Consider the following 16,654-nt stretch of genomic DNA (forward strand, 5'->3'; position numbering starts at 1 on the left):
GGCTGGTGGCCAGCCTGCCCCAGGAGCTGCTGCAGGACTACGGCGAGGACTACGTGGAGGAGATCAACCGCCAGTTCATCCAGTTCATGAAGGTGGCGGTGGAGGACCTCAGCGCGGTGGTGAACAGCATCACGGACGGGCTGCTGGCTGCCAACCCAGCCGTGCGCTACTACCCAGGGCAGGGCCTTGGGCTCATGTATTTCATACACCGCTACCTGCCCTACTTCGTCCGAGACTTGTTCTTGAAAGGATTCTTCATCAACCCCAAGCTGCCCCGAGCGCTACGGCGAGAGCACCACGACGACGCGAAGAAAGCCTGACCTCAGCCCGCATGCGGTCGCGGGGCAGGAGCGAGCCTTCTCCTGGGATTTCCAGGCACAGCGGCCCCCGAGCGCGTGCACAGCCGTCGGCATCGCCCTCCTGCACCACGGGGGAACAATCAGCGCTAGACATTAAACACCAAATTGCTTTCCAGAATCAGGCAGATCTATTTTCTATCGTGCGAGAATCAACGTTTTCTAGAGACCTTGTTTTTGTATTTTTTTCTAACCGTGCATCCTCCAAGTTGGGGCGGCTCCTGCCTGACTCAGCGGCTCTGCACCATGGGCTGGGATGTACCTCGGGCATTTCTCAGCTACCTGACATCTTCCTCACTGCAAGCATTTGTCTCCATCACCTCTTGGCTGGGTCAGGCCCGGGATCCTGTGGCCACTGCCATGCCAGCCCTGGCCTCCCTGCTGTTCGTTACACACTCCACGTGCTCCCGGCAAGCACAGGGGCCGAGGCTGGGCTGCAGAGCTCTTCACAAGGTGAACTACGTGATTGTCACTTTTTAAATAAATCCATTCTTGATATGCCACCGGGCTCTGGCAGTCTCCTTCCGCAGTGCAGCACGGCCATGCTTGGTCAGGGATGCCCTGCCTGCGGGCAGAGCTGGGGGGGCAGCGCCGCGAGGACCGTGGCGGGAGCCCCGCGTGGGGCAGCAGGGGCCACAGGCAGACCCCAAAAAAAGGGATCAGCCTGCCAGGAGGAGCTTGCACCCACCCCAAAGGCTTCCTTTTGCTTTGCTCCCACAGCAGGGCGAGGATGGAAGCAGGGGGACGGGACAGTGCCACACAGGGACAGTCCCACACAGGAAGCCCAGGCGCAGGGGGACAAGCTTAGGAAAGCCGGGGGCTGTGCCACACGGTTCCCAAACTGCACGGCTGACTGCCATACGGCTACGACTCCTGGGGACCCACCAGCTCAGCACCCACAGAGCAGGCACAGAGCGAGGGCCCAGGGACCCAAGGGGTGGCATGACCCCGCCTGTGGCAGAAGTAAGCACCCCGTGCGACGCAGGAGCCACACCAGGCTCTATTACTACAAACATCACTTTTGCTGGGTGAGAAGACCCCTGGGTGACGCAGGCTGCTCTTGGGGAGCCCAAGTATGCAGGGAGAGCACAGTGCAGGAGGCAGATATTTATTGGTGTAGAGAGGAGATCACAAGTTAACAAACACTGCAGAGGTGACCACAGCACAAGCCGGGACAGAGCCGCTATCCATCAATCCCACCAGCAAGGCTTCTCCGGTGCCACACCACCACAGGGCAACTCCCAGACCTCGAGCAAAGTAGGAGCTTGCCTGGACACAGCCATGCCCGGGGCTTGGCTCGCACCCCCTAACCACAGTCGGGCAGGGCCAGGACAGGGTGTGGGACATTTCTGCCACCAGCCACCCTCTGTGCTCATCAGGGTGACCAAGCGAAGCCAGACCCGAGGGCTGCCCTGCCCAGTGCCCAGCTGTGCCCATACGGCTCCACGGCAGCGCCAGCCCGGACGTTCCGCGCAGGGGAGGGGGCTGCAGCAGCCTGGATGTGTGCCCTGGGAGGGTACACGGGTCCAGCACCACCCACAGAGCCAAAAGGAGCCCCGACTCTTGCACGGCTGTGACAATAAGCTCCAAGCTGTGGGGCTGCAGGGGAGAGGAAGGAGCTCAGCCAGGTTACGGAGCCCTTTCCAGCTGCAGGGCAGGAGGGAGACATGAGAGCTGCTTCGGAGGCCACGGTGAGGCTACGCTAGTGCAGATTCTGGGGGAGCGGGGAGGAATGTGCTCCACAAGCGCACAGGCTCTGCCCTGGTGTTCCTACAGGCTCCGTCCCAGTCCTGCCCCAGGTCAGAGTTAGCTACAGGGGGATGCAGGGATTGCACAGCAGCACGGGCAACGCTACAAATGACACTCGAACTAAATCTCACAGGAACAACACTGACTAGGAGGCGTGCAGAGCACTGACGGAGAGGACCCCCGGCCACGGCAGACCTGATGTGTTCCTCCCTGGCAGCGGGAACCCCTTGGAGGCAGCAACCCCCCCGGCTGGTGCTTGCTCTACGAGCATAAGCGCATACAGCAGATTAGTACAGTAACACGGGGACTCTAAGATACACAACAGGAGGTGTCCCTCCTGCTACACAGGGCCAAGCCTGTACCACTGGTGCCTCCGGACCCCTCACAGCACACACAACTCAAACTTCAGCCTGTGAATAATTTAACTAGCAACTGTACAGTTTCCTCATCTGAGCCAGTTCCACAGATGGGACATCCCTGGAGTCTGGGCAAGGGATAACTCAGGGAGTTAGACGGGGCTCCCTCCAGATTCCAGGGGTGGGAGGGTCAGACAGGAGCAGAGCGGGCTTAGAAGATGGGAATGTAGTTGTCGATCTTGGTCCTGTGCCGCTGGGCGATGCACTCTGCAATCCACACAATGTTGCGGCACTCCTGCTCCTTCAGCTTCACGAAGGCATAGAAGACTCCAAAGTGGAATTGGTTGAGGAAAGCCAGCTTGTTCAGCTTCACCTAGGGAAAGCCCAGAGGAGGACATGTCACTTGTCCACCTCAGATGGGAGGAGCTGGTCAAGGCAAGCGTGGAGCAGCCTGGGAGGTCCCCTGACATCCCCAGCAGGCTGGAGGGCTCAGCACAGGTATCCTGCTCCGCACCCCTCTAGGTCCTCGGGGCAGCTGTATCCAACAGCACGTGGCTCAGGACAGGCTCTGACATTTGAAAATCCTCCTTTCCCACAAAATTACACTCTGGTTTTGCTATCGATGGAGCAAATATCCATCAGCAGCCCCAAACTTGCCTCCCACACTGCTCTAACCTGTCTGGCAAGAACATAGACCAAGCACCATGCTGGGCCCTCATTCCCTCGCTGCAGCATCCTTTTCCTTCCCCCAAATTCTCTTCATCCACAGCACTGCTGACAGGGCAGCAGACAAGCCTGCTGCTACCCTGAGCTTTGCAAATGGCACAGGTACATACAGGCCGGGAAATATCTCAGGGCTCACTCACCTCATGCTCAAAGAACCTGTCCTCAAGGGTCTTGTCTCCAGGGTTGCTGCCAGCCCCTTCAAACAGCAGCTTGTACTCCTGCAGGAAGACATTACAAGAGAATATACCCAAACCCCAAAGCCCTCCAAGCTCAGCAATGTTCCTGCGCTCAAACAGACCCCCCATCACCATGGCAGGTCAGCAGAAGACACAGAGAAGCCAAGAGTCTGCCCAGGGCACACATGAACATTGGCAATGGGATGCTGCTGAGGCTGCACTGTGCACACACCAGCTGAAGACAACCCTCAGAGAGGCAGAGAAAGCCTTTGTTTCATCTGTGAGCTTGTCCAGCTCAGATCCTACCCCTTCTCTGAAACGTGCAGTTCTCAAAGCCGTATCATCACTTTGAGCCTGCGGTGAGGATGCACCAGGTACAGACCCCTCCATCTACCAACCCGAGTGGGCCAGGCCCCTGTGCCCACAAACACTGGCACATGCCCTGGTTGCTTCAGCACGGGGACACCGAGCTCTCCGACTCCAAACAGGCCCCCAGCCATGCACAAGAGCAGCTCAAGGAACCCAGACACATCCAAGCATCTCCCAGGTCAGCGTCTCCCCTGCAACCGAACCAGAGCTCATAGCCACCCACTAGAGCTAGAGATGTGGCACACCACTTCTGGCTAAAGACACGCTTTCCTCCTCCAACCAGCCAAACAGAGACTGTCATTGCTGCCACACTGATACCTCAAGGGTTTTGTGGTGAGGGCAGTCCCCACACCCTGGGTCTGGTCTCTCTATCACCACTGCTACGGCAACCATGACTAACAAGCCAACGGCATCCCAAGCAAGCCAGCTCCATCTTGGCCAAGCAGGGCACAGGACCAACAGCAGCAGCAGACAGGCATCCCCCTCCCCAGGCCGTCAATCCACAAGTTCCCCCCGATCCCTGAGAAGCTCTGATCCAGAGCAGGTCCTCACACCAGTCCCCACACCCCTCAGCCCAAAGCACTCACAGGATAGTAGTCAGCAACATTTTTGACTTGTTCATAGTCATCTGCTCTGGCCAGCTGAGCCAGGCCCTCAGGGTAAAGCTTGCCACAATGCGGGAACAGCTTTGCTCGATCCTCCTTGGACAGCTCAGTACCAAATGAGTTAATGGTGATAATGAAGGCCCTCCGGTCGGCTTCAAACTGCAAGAGAAGAGGGGTTCACCTTGGGATGCAGCATCTTTGTCAGAGCCCAGCAGATACCGACGTTGCTCTGAACAGAGCCACACCAAAGGGCAGCATGAGCAAGCTGCTGGGACGCATACGCTGTCCGCTGCTCAGCCAGGGCAGGCTACACGTGCAGACTCCCCGTGTGCCCAGTAGCTGATGCCTGAGGAACACTCAGGTGAGGAAATCCCCATGCCAGACACAAGCCAAATCGCTGAGCAGGACCCTGCCCAGGTCAAGGAGTCTCTCTCACCTACTGCCCCCGAGCCCTTCGCATCCCACAGCTAGCCTTGCCACAGAGACAGGCTGTGCACTGAACAGCTCTGGCTGTTCTCCTGCCCGTCATCCATGTGAGAGGATGAAGATGTTGCCACAAAGGCAACGGATGTGGTAGCACGTGGCAAGATCAGGAATGGGGAACCAAGCCTGCCCAAAGTCAGTGTTTTCCTAGATCTCCCAGTGAGCTGTAAGAGTGTGCATGGGGATGCTGAAAAACATCTTGATTGTCCTTACCGCTGGCAGGCAAGCTGGGCCTGAGCACAGAGCAATGAATATCACTGCAATATCATCCAGCTACGGAGGGGGTTCCAGACCTACCTCCAGGATTGGGCACATGGCATCTGCCGTGGTACCTCCCAGCACCTTGCAGAACTTGTAGAAGGACTCCAGGTAAGCCTGGAAGAGAGACAGCAGATGAGCACTTTTCTACACGGATTCATCTACTGCCCCCACAGGGCCATTCGGTAGGGGACAGACAGCAAACAGATGCTCCCAGACGCTTTATAACACAGCACAGGCACTCTCACCCCAAGTGAACTTGGATGCCAAGCCCACACAAGGGACAGTGCTTCCCCAGGAGCTGGAGACATGAAGGGTTGTGGTTGGGTTCATTCAAGTGACTGCATGAGCTTACTGCAGGCAAGATCCCCAGGCAGCAAGGAGAGAGTCTATTTTGCTCCTTTGAGTCGTCTGACTCCAAAGCATTTACTGAAGTCTCACATGGTTTCCTGACCCCGTTCTGGCCTCCGCAAACATGCCAAGCCACACAACTATAGCTGCAAGACCTACGCTCAGAAAGTACCGCTGTGTAAGCAGAGTCAAGAGATGAGACAGGACATCTGCGAAGGAAACTAGCCACCCTCTGTAATTCTCTTTTCACACTGCAGCCGTTTGGTCTCCATCCCAACTGGAGCACTGCAGAAAACATATAAGGCTAGGCACAGCTATGCTGCCTCCAGGAAACGTAATCCTTTTTCGAGATGTACCATAATCCAGCTGGAAGATGACTGTATCTCCCAGGGGGAGGCCCACAAAGGCAGTGCATGGCTAAAAGTGCTGTTCAGCAAAAACTTTTTCAGAAGAAGCCATCATGTGATAAAACACCTCCCTGGACAGAGAGCTGCAACCAGAATCAGTTAAAAGGGACTGGAATAAAACGATGCCGAGACATCACAAATCTCTGCTTTGTCATAACAACTCCAGGACTGAAGATGGACCAAGAACGCACGTGTTGGACACCCTCAGCCTCTCCACTAGGAAAGCACCTAGATTACTGTGCTCTGTAAATATTTGTTACCACATAGTGACAGAGGACACTGCTGGGTGAGCATTACACATCAAAGAAACATCGGCTCCAGCACTTGCTCAAGTGGAGGAGAGCACAGAGTCTGCAGAGTTACCACAGGAATAAGGACACGGATAACGGACTTTGCTTGAGGCTGACACAAGAACGAACCTGGCTAAGAGGTTCAGTCACTACCTCTGCCCTTCTCAGAGTTCACACACAAGCTTAAAGCTTTAGAAGCAAAAATAGGTGAACTCAACTATCCAGCACTGAAACAGACATCGCAGAAACACAGTCTCTAAAACAGCCACACGTGGTACCCTCCCATCCATATGCAGATGACAGCAGTTTACAGAAACTCTCCTGTCCCCCAAAACCCTTAGCCCAGGAATGGTGGTGTCTTTGCATTTAATAATCCTTAACGGCTTTTTACTTCCACAAACTCACTCATTTACCCTCTGCCTCCTGCTAGCCTCATTTGTCTGCCACCTCCAGCTCGAAGAGAGATCAGCTGCTCCTTCAGCTGGTTCTTATTGCCAGCAAAGGCCAACAGTCAGTCAGCTTCACTTCAACATATCCATTAAAGATGCAGAAAAAAAAGGGAGTAAGCACTGAAGAGAATGCCAGCACGCCTCCGTTGCAGGAGTCCATTGCTGATCACCCTCTACACTAAGAGCTGACCGCTTACTTTTAACCTCTCCTTCCCATCTTAACCATATTTCCATTTGAGAACCTTCTCATTTGCCACTGCTAACAAGAAACCTCTGTAACCCCTTTCCTCCTATGAATCTTGTCCAAACCTTCTGTCTACATGCTCGCAGATTGCTTCAAAAAACCTCCAGTAGGTCTGGGAGTGGCACTTCCCCTTCCCATGCCAACTCCTCTCAGACGCAGGCATCCATCCCAGGCACCCGCCTGCTGTGTTCCTCAGAGCAGCTCTGCGCAGATTTCCCGTCTGATTTTATTTCCCTCATTTGCCTAGGAAGACCGTTTGCATTGTATTATACATTTTCCAGTCCTTGGGGAGAGAGGCGGCTTCAAGTGAGAGTCTGTAACCAGCAGTTAGCTTTTCCACCCTTGATTTATTACTGATGGAGCCGCTATGCTCCCCGAGGGCCGCTCTTTAACTAGAGCCAGTCCCAGCACACACCAAGAGACACCAGGCATCTACGCTTCGATTTGGGGGTAGGAAGAGCAGAATGCAAAGCAGTATCAGGCCTCAAAAAGGAGATGGGAAAGGACGTGGCAGCTGGGACCCAAGGAGACAACACCCCCCAACCTGCTCACCCCGTGCTAACGCTGCTCCCTGCCTTCCCCCACCTGCCCCATCTCAACACAGAGGTCAGCACCCTGCACGGCTGCGGGGATTTATGCATGCACACATACCTTCCCCCCGTTACAGCAAACGACCAGTACATGCCAGAGGCCACACGCAGCTGGGCATGACTGCTGACACGCAGCTCCTTCTCCCCTCCCTTTGCCGTCTTCCCTTCACGCCTGACCTGTTCTCTGCCTCTCCAAACGGGCCACAGCTTCCTTGGGAAGCAGAGGTCACGCAGGCTGCAGGCTGGCTGCAACCAGCCAAAACAAGGTTGGCAGATACAATCTGCAGCCCACCCTTCATCCAGAGAGTCGAGATGGAGCGATAGCCGCCGCCTGCACATAAACACATGCTTTGATACTGCCAGCTAAAACCAGAAAAGGCCTGCAGAGGAGACAACAGTTCCCTGTGCAGGCTGGGGACAAGGAGAACCTTAGCCCCTCCGCATCCATCCCTGTGCCTGCAGGACCTCTCCACCCCAGCTGCACCTTTTACACTGCTCTACCAAGAGCATCTAACCCCAACCACAGCCACTGAAAGCTTGAACACACTGTTGGAGGTTCTTCTGAAAGAGCTCAAGACAGAGAGCCAAGCCCATGGAAGCCCTTCAACCAAGTTTAGGATCAAGCCACTTCAGCCCTTTGAATGCAATTAACAACACATTCAAACTTGTGTGGTTAAGGAGCAGCCTTCTCCCGCCTGCCTGAGGCCCAAGGAAATTTATTCAAAGGCAGGACCTCTGCAAAATCTCTTGCACAGACTCCTGACAGCTCCAAAAACCAAACCCACTCTGCCTAGCTCTGGTGTCCTGTCTCTGCAGAGCTGGCTGACTGGATGTCAGCCTCCAGAAAGAGCACTATCTTCACCTTCCAGTGGATGCAACTAGTTCTTGGTCACGTTCACTCTATTCCAGGGAAGAAAACTGAAAGAAAGCATATTTATTTTTATATCTACTAAGAGGAAAATACCCTCTCCTTTTGTGTTGAAGAAAGCCAGCCCAGGTTGGAGCTCCTGACTCAAGACAGAGCTGCAGTCATGCTAGGAATAAATAGGGAAGCTAACACCTCTTTCCCAGAGGCTCATTTACCTTGTACAGTGTGTTTCGAATGATTTCGATGTTCATTTCATCCAGGTCCTGTTCATATATGCAGTCTTGGAAGAAAGCAGCTGAAACAGAGCCACAGAGTTAGCACTGCCCAAACCAGATCCATGCCCAGCACTTTCCAGAGTCCTCAACAATACTGCTCAGAAGCACACCCTATGTTGAACTTGTCCCTACTAGGCCTGGTCCTTATCTTCAGCAGCCACCAAATTGCCGTGACTCAAAACCTCAGGCTCCACCACGGTTCCCCAGGCCACAATCATTTTTGGGGCTCTCGCACCAGCCTATTCTCAGCAGAAATTCTCAGCTCTAGCCCCCAGCATCAGTGCCAGGGCAGCCTGTATTTAAAAATACGTCCAACCCAAACTGTTCCCAGATGCAGGCACTTCGAGGTGACAAGACAGCTTCCCAATTGCCTGCTATGCATAGTAGCAGCACTAAAGCATCTGTGAGACAGCAGTTAGCGAGTCCTGAGGAAGCTGGTGCTTCTCCCTCCTTCTCCAACATCTTAGTTGGATTAGGGAGGCACGGGGATGCCACAGCTCCTACAGCCCACTACACCCCATGGTTGGAATCAGGAACTGTTTCCCCTGGTCAGGTCTATCAGTCCCATTTTCCACTTCTTCCGAGGCCTTTTATTTCTCCAGCTGGAGAAAAGCAACAGAAAACACGACAAACTAGTGATTTTTGGTAGGATGTCAGCCCTACGTACTTTGCCAGAGTATCTCTGGGAGGGAGTTTGAAAAGTTGTTGCCACTGAAAGAACACAGATTTCAGACCTAACACAGGGTACTCAAGCTGCAGATTATGATGGGTCTTGTACATCTAGTGTAACATAAGGATGTTGCGCCACTTACTTGTTAGCAACAGCACAATAAAACCCATTGGGACTTCTATGGCTTCTTCAACTCTCACTCAGCAACCAACTTTGTCGAGTTGACTACATAGCAAAATATGATCTTTCTCAGTTTACGCAGTCCAGCTGCGGGTAAAGGACGCTGCACTCATGCTAACAACTTACCGGTGTTCTGCTTTGCGCGACAAACCAGGTATGATGCAGGCTCACACCTCTGGCACGCACCACTTGTATACCACAAGCTCCCTGGCACAGAGAGGAGCCGCACTGTGGGTCTAGGAAGTGCTGAACAGGGGTTAACCCCCACGGAGGTTTCTTTGCAACACCACCAGAGACCAATGCCACGTAGCTGGAGGAGCACTGCTCCCTACTGTTGGCAAAAATGAAACCAGAGTGTGCCAGGACTGGTTTTCATTGCAGGACTCACTGGCTAGCCCAGATAGCTAAGCAGTGGCTACTTCAGAGTAGCAGAGGAATGAGAACACAGCTATTTCAGTTCTTGGCCCTCCAATATCCTAAATTAGGCTAACAGCAAGTCTTATTTTGCCCTGCTAACCTAGGAAAGCCATTTGGGGTTAGGCATTCCTACCAAGCCACGTAGCTACTCAAGTACTTTTAGGAGATAGAGCTGCTGTTTCTTTGTGTGTGGTCACTGGAAGGAGTGCAAGTTAAACAACTGGAGCCTGCGTGCCTGCTTGTTTAGGCAACACAGCTACTCCCCATGTTCTCCTGCCAAAGAAATGCCACACTAGGTGGTACACAGCCTCAAGGGCATGGCCAGGGCAAAGGTCTGAAGAAGAACTCAGCCTAGCCAGGGCAGAAGCAGGCAAAGCCCACTCGTGTACAAGTGCACGATGGCAAGAGGCACAGCCTTGTTCCCCAGAACCACCTCGCCAGTGTAACAGGGCATTTTCACCCCATACACAGCTGGAAGCTTTAAGGTCTCCGAGAGCTAATATCTTTGAAGTACTTAGTTCTATCTTATTCCCAAAACGGGAAGGTTCCCACTTACGCGTGAGGAGGATTTTCTTCCCATGCATCATCCCTACAGCGGGCTCAACTCAGCTGCATGCAGAGCCTCGGTTCTCCTGCTGCGTTGTTGCCTTACCTTGCAACCCAGACCTCGAAACATGTTCTCCCTCCTTTGCTGGGCTCTAGCTGGCAAGTCATTTTTCCATGACAACTACTTCACTCGCCCCATTATTACACAGAGCATTTGGAAAAGCACTTTCAGTTCCAAAAACAACTATTTCTATCAACGACAATATGATGATTTAGAGTGTTTTGTTCTTTCTAGCAACCCCAAAAGAATGATTAATCACTGACTCAGGCGTACTTCATTACTTTTTTGCCCACAGATGCTAACCTAGAAAGTCTCCTGTGACTATCTCTCCTACTACTGCAAAAAGACGTCCGTGTTTTCTACAGAAGCACTTCCTACACCTTTTATCTTTGAAGAACGTATCTGTCCGACTGTTGATAAGAACCTTGGTTTCAGTGTCATGGGCCTCCTGGTGAAGGCTTGTAGCCCTGAGACAGTATAACCCAGTGCAGGATCCCCCTATACAATAAGCTTAAAAAGACTTTTGGAGATTTTGGGGTGGGTTTTTTTTGCTGTTGTTGGTTAGGGTTTTTTGGTATGTAAGGAGCTTTCCTTGATCTACAGCTAATTTTGTCAGTCTCAGAACAAAACTGGGCATGTGCAGATCTCTATAATTATCTACAAAAGTTTCCCACAAGAAATCGCTTAATGGTCCAACTAAAAGTGCTGGAAATTAAGTGACTAATTCCAGGAGAGGACCTGATAGCCCTTCGCTAAGGAAGCACACGTGCCATGTGTCCCATGACAATTATTAAAAAGATGACATTATCTATGATCTCTCAAACTTTCTCCTTCCTCCCTACTTTCAGGCCTCTGGTAAATGGAGATATCTAGGAGATGGGATCTAATTACACCTGCGCTGCCACGACAGCTCAAGGCTCACACAAGCCAAATTCCCCAGCAATATGCACCACCAATGTGCTGGTCTGCACATTTGTTGAAGCAGACAGAGAGCTAGCTGGTCTTCCAGAGGAAAAAAAACAGCAAAGGACATGCTCAAACCTAAACTCAAGCCCAGCCACCACCGGCAGCATGGCCACAGGCTGTGTGCATCACCCTCCGCTTTGTCTTCCTGGAGCACAATTTAGACTTAGTGGGATCTAGTTAAACTGGGGGAGAAGGGGACATACGCTCCGCACACAGCTGAGAAGTATTTTGAAAGGCTCCACTCACCCAGGGGAGTGTCCACCAGGATGGCATTGTACAGCTCCGCAGGCGTCTGAGCAATGTTCACGGCTTCCATCTGCTCAAAACTTCCCAGAGGATGACACTTGGGCACCAGTTCAGAGATTGAACGTTGGTGCAGGGTCCCGGTGATCAGCAGAATGACATTGTCGATCATGTAGCTGTACCTGGAAGAATGCAAGAGGAAGCCTGTCACAATACAGACAATACAAAAACCAACACCTGGCACCTGATGAGCACACATCTTCAGTCCTTGTAAACATCTCCAGCAAGACGCACCCTTCCCACAAAGAATCAGTCACTTCCTTAATGTCTCCTTATCACGCCAACCTGGGAAAAGGGAGCCAAGCATAGTCTCAGGCTGTGATTTATGTTACAGCTCAACTACACCATGTGGGCATCTCCCACCTACCACTGAAGAGTATTACACTGGAAGGGACCTCTAGCGGTCTCCAGCTCAAAGTTCTTCTCCAAGCACGGCCAGCTCAGGGCTTTGCCCAGCTGAACTCTGAACTATTTGCAAGGATGTATATCTCAAAACACCCCTGGGGCTCTGCTCCAGTGTCTGACCACACTCCCTCGTGGTTGTTTGTCTACTGTCTCTCATCCTAACCCCAGACACCTCCAAGAGGAGCCTGGCTCCAGCTTCCCCACACGCTTCCGCAAGGTAGCTGGGAACAGTTGTCTTTCCAGCACTCCCATGGCCATGCTCTGTAGAAAGCACGTGCAAAAGCATGCGTAGTAGGACACCAGCAAAGGGGAATCTGCAGATAGCCTGACCTGAGCTCAGCTTCATTGCCAGCTGCACTGCTCGATCTTGCCAAGACCATGGAGAAAGGGTCATGTTTCTGCAGCCCTGCTCCCTTCCAAAACCAACAGGGCTGGCAGCTTTGGCATCACCTTCATTCACACTCTCACAAAACTACATGCGAGCTTTTTCACACCCCTGCCACCAAAAGCTACACGCTCTTTTGCGTTAGGCCATATTACGATGTTCCTAATCAAGTTCTCAGCTTATGTTCCAAAGGATTAGCAAATTCAATCTTTGGCACTGTAGTAATGGGACATTCAATCTGGAACCACAGCACTCAGCACAAGTTCCTCCAACACAAGCCCTTTGTGGCCCTTTTCTCCAGTATGTCCATGTCACTTTTGCACTGAGGAGCCCAGAACTGGACACAGTACTGTATGGCCTCACCAGTGCTAAGTAGAGGGAGAGGATCACTTCCCAGTCCAGCAAGAGTAGGGAGCCACAGCTGGCCTGAAGACTGGGAATACAAAAAAGCTTGGTGGCCGCCTTCAAGTAGAAGGTCCAAGCAAGGGATCAAGGCATCATGTAAATACAAGATGCTGAGAGGAAAAGTGTCCCCAGCAAGAACAGGAGTTGTGCTCTTAGGCACCTTCACCACAAGCTGAGCCGTAAGCCAACCAAGCTGAGAACCTGAATCACATCAAGCGAGATGAGGGTGGGGTGTTTTTTGCAGTCAGCAGAAGATGCCTTTGCAAATGTCCCTCAGCAGCACAGGGAAGGGGCACAGATGATTTTACACTCCCTTGCTCTCACTGCTAGAGCTCTAACTCTAAAAAGTTAGATGATGGAACAGACCTGAAGAAGGTCCTCCTTGGCAGGAGCTGCTCCAAACCAAACACGATCAGGCCTGAACTAGAACAGCAGAAGGAGCTGTGGATGTCTGGAGTTGGACCTCTGTTGAGGTTGAGGCTTCCCATGTGTACTTAGGTACTGAAGAAAGGGAACTTAAGGCCAGCACACTGGGACTGGGGCAAGGGCAGGAACGGCAAAGATCTGCACGTGTTTCTAATACAATCATAGTTTGTCGGGCATTAGGATGCTGCTGGTCTTTATATTTCCGAGTTAACAAGGAGGACATAGTGCAGCCCTGTTTCCCTTTGAACCACATCAAAGGCAAGTAAGAAGAACCAGTTAAAGAACCAGTTAAAGGCAGATTTCAGCGGGTTTTATTAGATGGGCTTAGTGCCTCTCAAATATGCTCAAAGGGCACGTCATGTCCATGAACAAATCCACACCTTAGTTCCTCAAACAGGTGCTGCTTCTTTCTCCACACTTCAGGGTTGGGTAACGCACCTCCTGGCCCCCACTAATTTTGCAGATGCCTTTCTGCGTTTGCAGCCTACCTGTCCAGGGACGTTCAATCTAGAACCACGGCAATCAGCGCAAGCTTCATGTACTAGGAAACCTCCTTTTGCCCTTTAATCCGCAAGGTCATTATCCTCCCTTCTGTTTGTGCAGCTCTCACCATGGAGATGATTGCAATCACCAGGACAGCAAGAAGGGCCTGTTTATGAAAACTGAGGGTAAGTCCCTTGCAGTAAGCATCTGGTTCCTGGTAAATACAAGCATCTGCACCCTCACACAGATGCATCTCCATGAGGTGTGCCAGACCAAGGATACAGTGGATCATTTCCCAGCTCCACCATCTGCCCGCAAACATGCAAGTTTGCTTAGCGCAACACAGTGGCTTTCAGGAAAGACCATATACAGGATTACTCACCAAAGCAAGGCAAGAACATACGATCAGACCAAATTTGTTTCTTCCACTCAGCCTATGGTGAAGGATCAGGCAAGGAAATACGGTCATTGCGCAGTATGTTACCACACCTCCTTCCTATTCCCAGCTTTCCACAGATCTTGCTCTCTACAAGGTATTTGCAGCTTGCAAGGAGCCTGGCCAAAGTCAACCATACAAGAGGAACTGAGGGAAAGTGCCTGGAGCCCTTTCTGTTCACAGGTCTTCAGAGCAGCTTAGCTCCTGGCTTACTGGAGTCACACTGAGCTCACCCGTGATCGGCATGAAAGCCACAGCCAGGTTTGGGAAGAGCAGCCCCAGTCTGACCCTCTTCATGCGTGAGAAGTTCCTGCTTTCGGACTGATGGTCCCAGGAAAGGCAACCCAGCTGGCTTCCACTGCCAGAGTGCAAAGCATGGCACTTTCATTTATACCCCTTAACTTGCTTGTTTCCTCATCCTTCAGAGAAGTCTTAGGAAATGCACAACCAAATGCCAAGGCCTCTAAAAACACCCAGCAGCAACTTTTTGAACGAATACTTTACCTACTTAAATCTTGCTCTCAGAGGATTCATCCCTGCAGGAGAAGGAGTTACCACACACAAGACAGAGGAGAAATTTCTTATTCAAGTTTCCACTGCGACAGCATTTCAAACTTTTATGATAACAAGAGAGCTGCAGTGGGACAAAGGTCTTCTCATGCCTGCCGAGGCCAGGCAGGCACCAGCACCACCATCTAATCCTTCCTGACAGTTCCCATTTCCTTCAAGCAAGCCCAGACCACATTTATTCACATTCAGTCCCTGCTTCATCCCAGTAAAAACAGTCATGGCTTAGTCAATCATGACTACGAGGCAAGTTCTCTAGTGCTAGGGCAGCTTTAGGGCAGCTGGAAAAGCCTCTTTTCATCTGTGGAAGGGGCAATGCTCGCTTTCCTGTGCCAGGTCCCAACAAGAACGCATCTGCCTCCATTAGCACAGCTGTACTAAGACCATAGCAGAGGTCCTGGCTACGCTGGCATTTCCTCCCAGGCCCAAAGGATTAGATTTATTACGGTGGCAGCAGTTTTCCTAGGAACCTCCAACTATTTGTTTAATAAAGCGGCTTTTGTCACCATCCTGCCCATCTCTCATTACGTTCTGACCAGCTTCAAATGTTTCAACTTTCATGGTTAATGCGTGCTCAGACCCCTCCAAGAACATTTTAACCTTCCCTAGCTCTCAGTGCAACTTACAAGAGGACGAGACTACGGAACACATCAGAAAATAGGAGTAACTGGTCACTTACAACACCATGAAGTCTTACTGCAGCTCACTTGGCGTGGAAAGAGATTGGGACATAGGATGGTCAGGTGGGAAACCGGAGACAGGTAGAAGGACTGACAAGCTCCTTGGTGAGGATGAGCCTCTGCCCTAGCTCACTGGGAACACTCAGTAGGAGTTCAGAGGAGAAAGCACTGCATGGATGCTCTACATAAGCTAGAACCAGTGACATGGGGTGGCAGGGCTTTAATGAAGTGCTAAAACAGCCTCCACAAAGACCATAGCAAAACTCTCTTGGGCAAGAACGTGTTTTACCCTCCAGCTTTGAGCTGCTACCTGCCCACACAGGGAGATGGACACAAGAAGAGCGTATGTTCAGCCAGAGCTTCACGTGCACAGTTACGCCCTGCCTCGTTCTTCCTGTCACCCACTGAACTGAGGTGTGGTATATTCCAGAAATTCACATTCACAGAAATACAATTTTAGTTGATACTGAGAAGCGTCAGTGATGTTGCACAGAAGAGTAGGATTTCTTATTAAAGGACAGGAAAGAGTCAGCAAGCATAGAAATATCACCCACAGCAGGGGAGAGATGTTGGTTTATGGCTTCCTGAAGTCCAAGACAAGCGGGGCCAGTATCTTTGCTCCTCCAGGTGACATCCAGTTCTGCACAATACACACTGGGCAATACAATACTCACATAACGAGAACAAAGCCAGGCTAAAGCTAGAATATGCCTGGAGATGCCAAAAGGGGGGAGTGTGTGTGTCAGGGAAATGTTCCTTCCGGCAGCAGCAGGTCCGAGAGACCATTCCCACTGCTGGTTTGGGGAGGTAAAGTCGAAGATGGGCACAACAGAGACCTCGCCAAGAAAACAGAGGAGAGCCAGGCCCCAGAACCTAATTCTGGGTTAGCCATCTGTGGGTAACTATCAAGCAGAATCAAGGAGGCAGAAAGCACACATGCAAAAGCCATGTACAGGTACTTTGACAATGTAGGTCTTCCTTCTTTAGGAATTGCTTAAGCACAGCCACAGATAAATGAGATAGCGAGCTAGTGCAATCTTTTTTTGCCTGAGTATTGGGAAAGGCTTTTTAGCAGCAGAGCACAGAAAATGCATGAAAGCTCATCACATGAGGCGTTTACAACTTGGCCTGCAAGCACTCAGGCATGGCCCTGCAAGGCAGCAACCCCAAGA

The 16,654-nt window shown here is 51.8% G+C and overlaps 2 protein-coding genes across 2 annotated transcripts in view; one reads left to right on the plus strand and one right to left on the minus strand.

Moving 5' to 3' along the window:
• Positions 1–320, plus strand: part of HSD11B2 (hydroxysteroid (11-beta) dehydrogenase 2) — a 1,957-nt gene extending 1,637 nt beyond the window's left edge. Inside the window, exon 4 of the mRNA XM_009883258.1 lies at positions 1–320. This exon is cut by the window's left edge and continues 1 nt beyond it. Within this exon, the coding sequence (XP_009881560.1) occupies positions 1–320 (320 nt within the window).
• Positions 321–2,318: 1,998 nt separating this feature from the next.
• ATP6V0D1 (ATPase, H+ transporting, lysosomal 38kDa, V0 subunit d1) overlaps positions 2,319–16,654 on the minus strand; it is a 35,769-nt gene continuing 21,433 nt past the window's right edge. The window contains exons 3-8 of the mRNA XM_009883244.1: positions 11,639–11,817; positions 8,493–8,572; positions 5,118–5,195; positions 4,320–4,496; positions 3,328–3,405; positions 2,319–2,834 (exon numbers count right to left, since the gene is read on the minus strand). Coding sequence (XP_009881546.1) covers positions 2,673–2,834; positions 3,328–3,405; positions 4,320–4,496; positions 5,118–5,195; positions 8,493–8,572; positions 11,639–11,817 — 754 coding nt within the window. The 3' untranslated portion in view covers positions 2,319–2,672. The remainder of the gene's footprint in view (positions 2,835–3,327; positions 3,406–4,319; positions 4,497–5,117; positions 5,196–8,492; positions 8,573–11,638; positions 11,818–16,654) is intronic.

This window comes from Charadrius vociferus, unplaced genomic scaffold (genome assembly GCF_000708025.1).
Source record: "Charadrius vociferus isolate BGI_N301 unplaced genomic scaffold, ASM70802v2 scaffold964, whole genome shotgun sequence".
NCBI lineage: Eukaryota > Metazoa > Chordata > Aves > Charadriiformes > Charadriidae > Charadrius > Charadrius vociferus.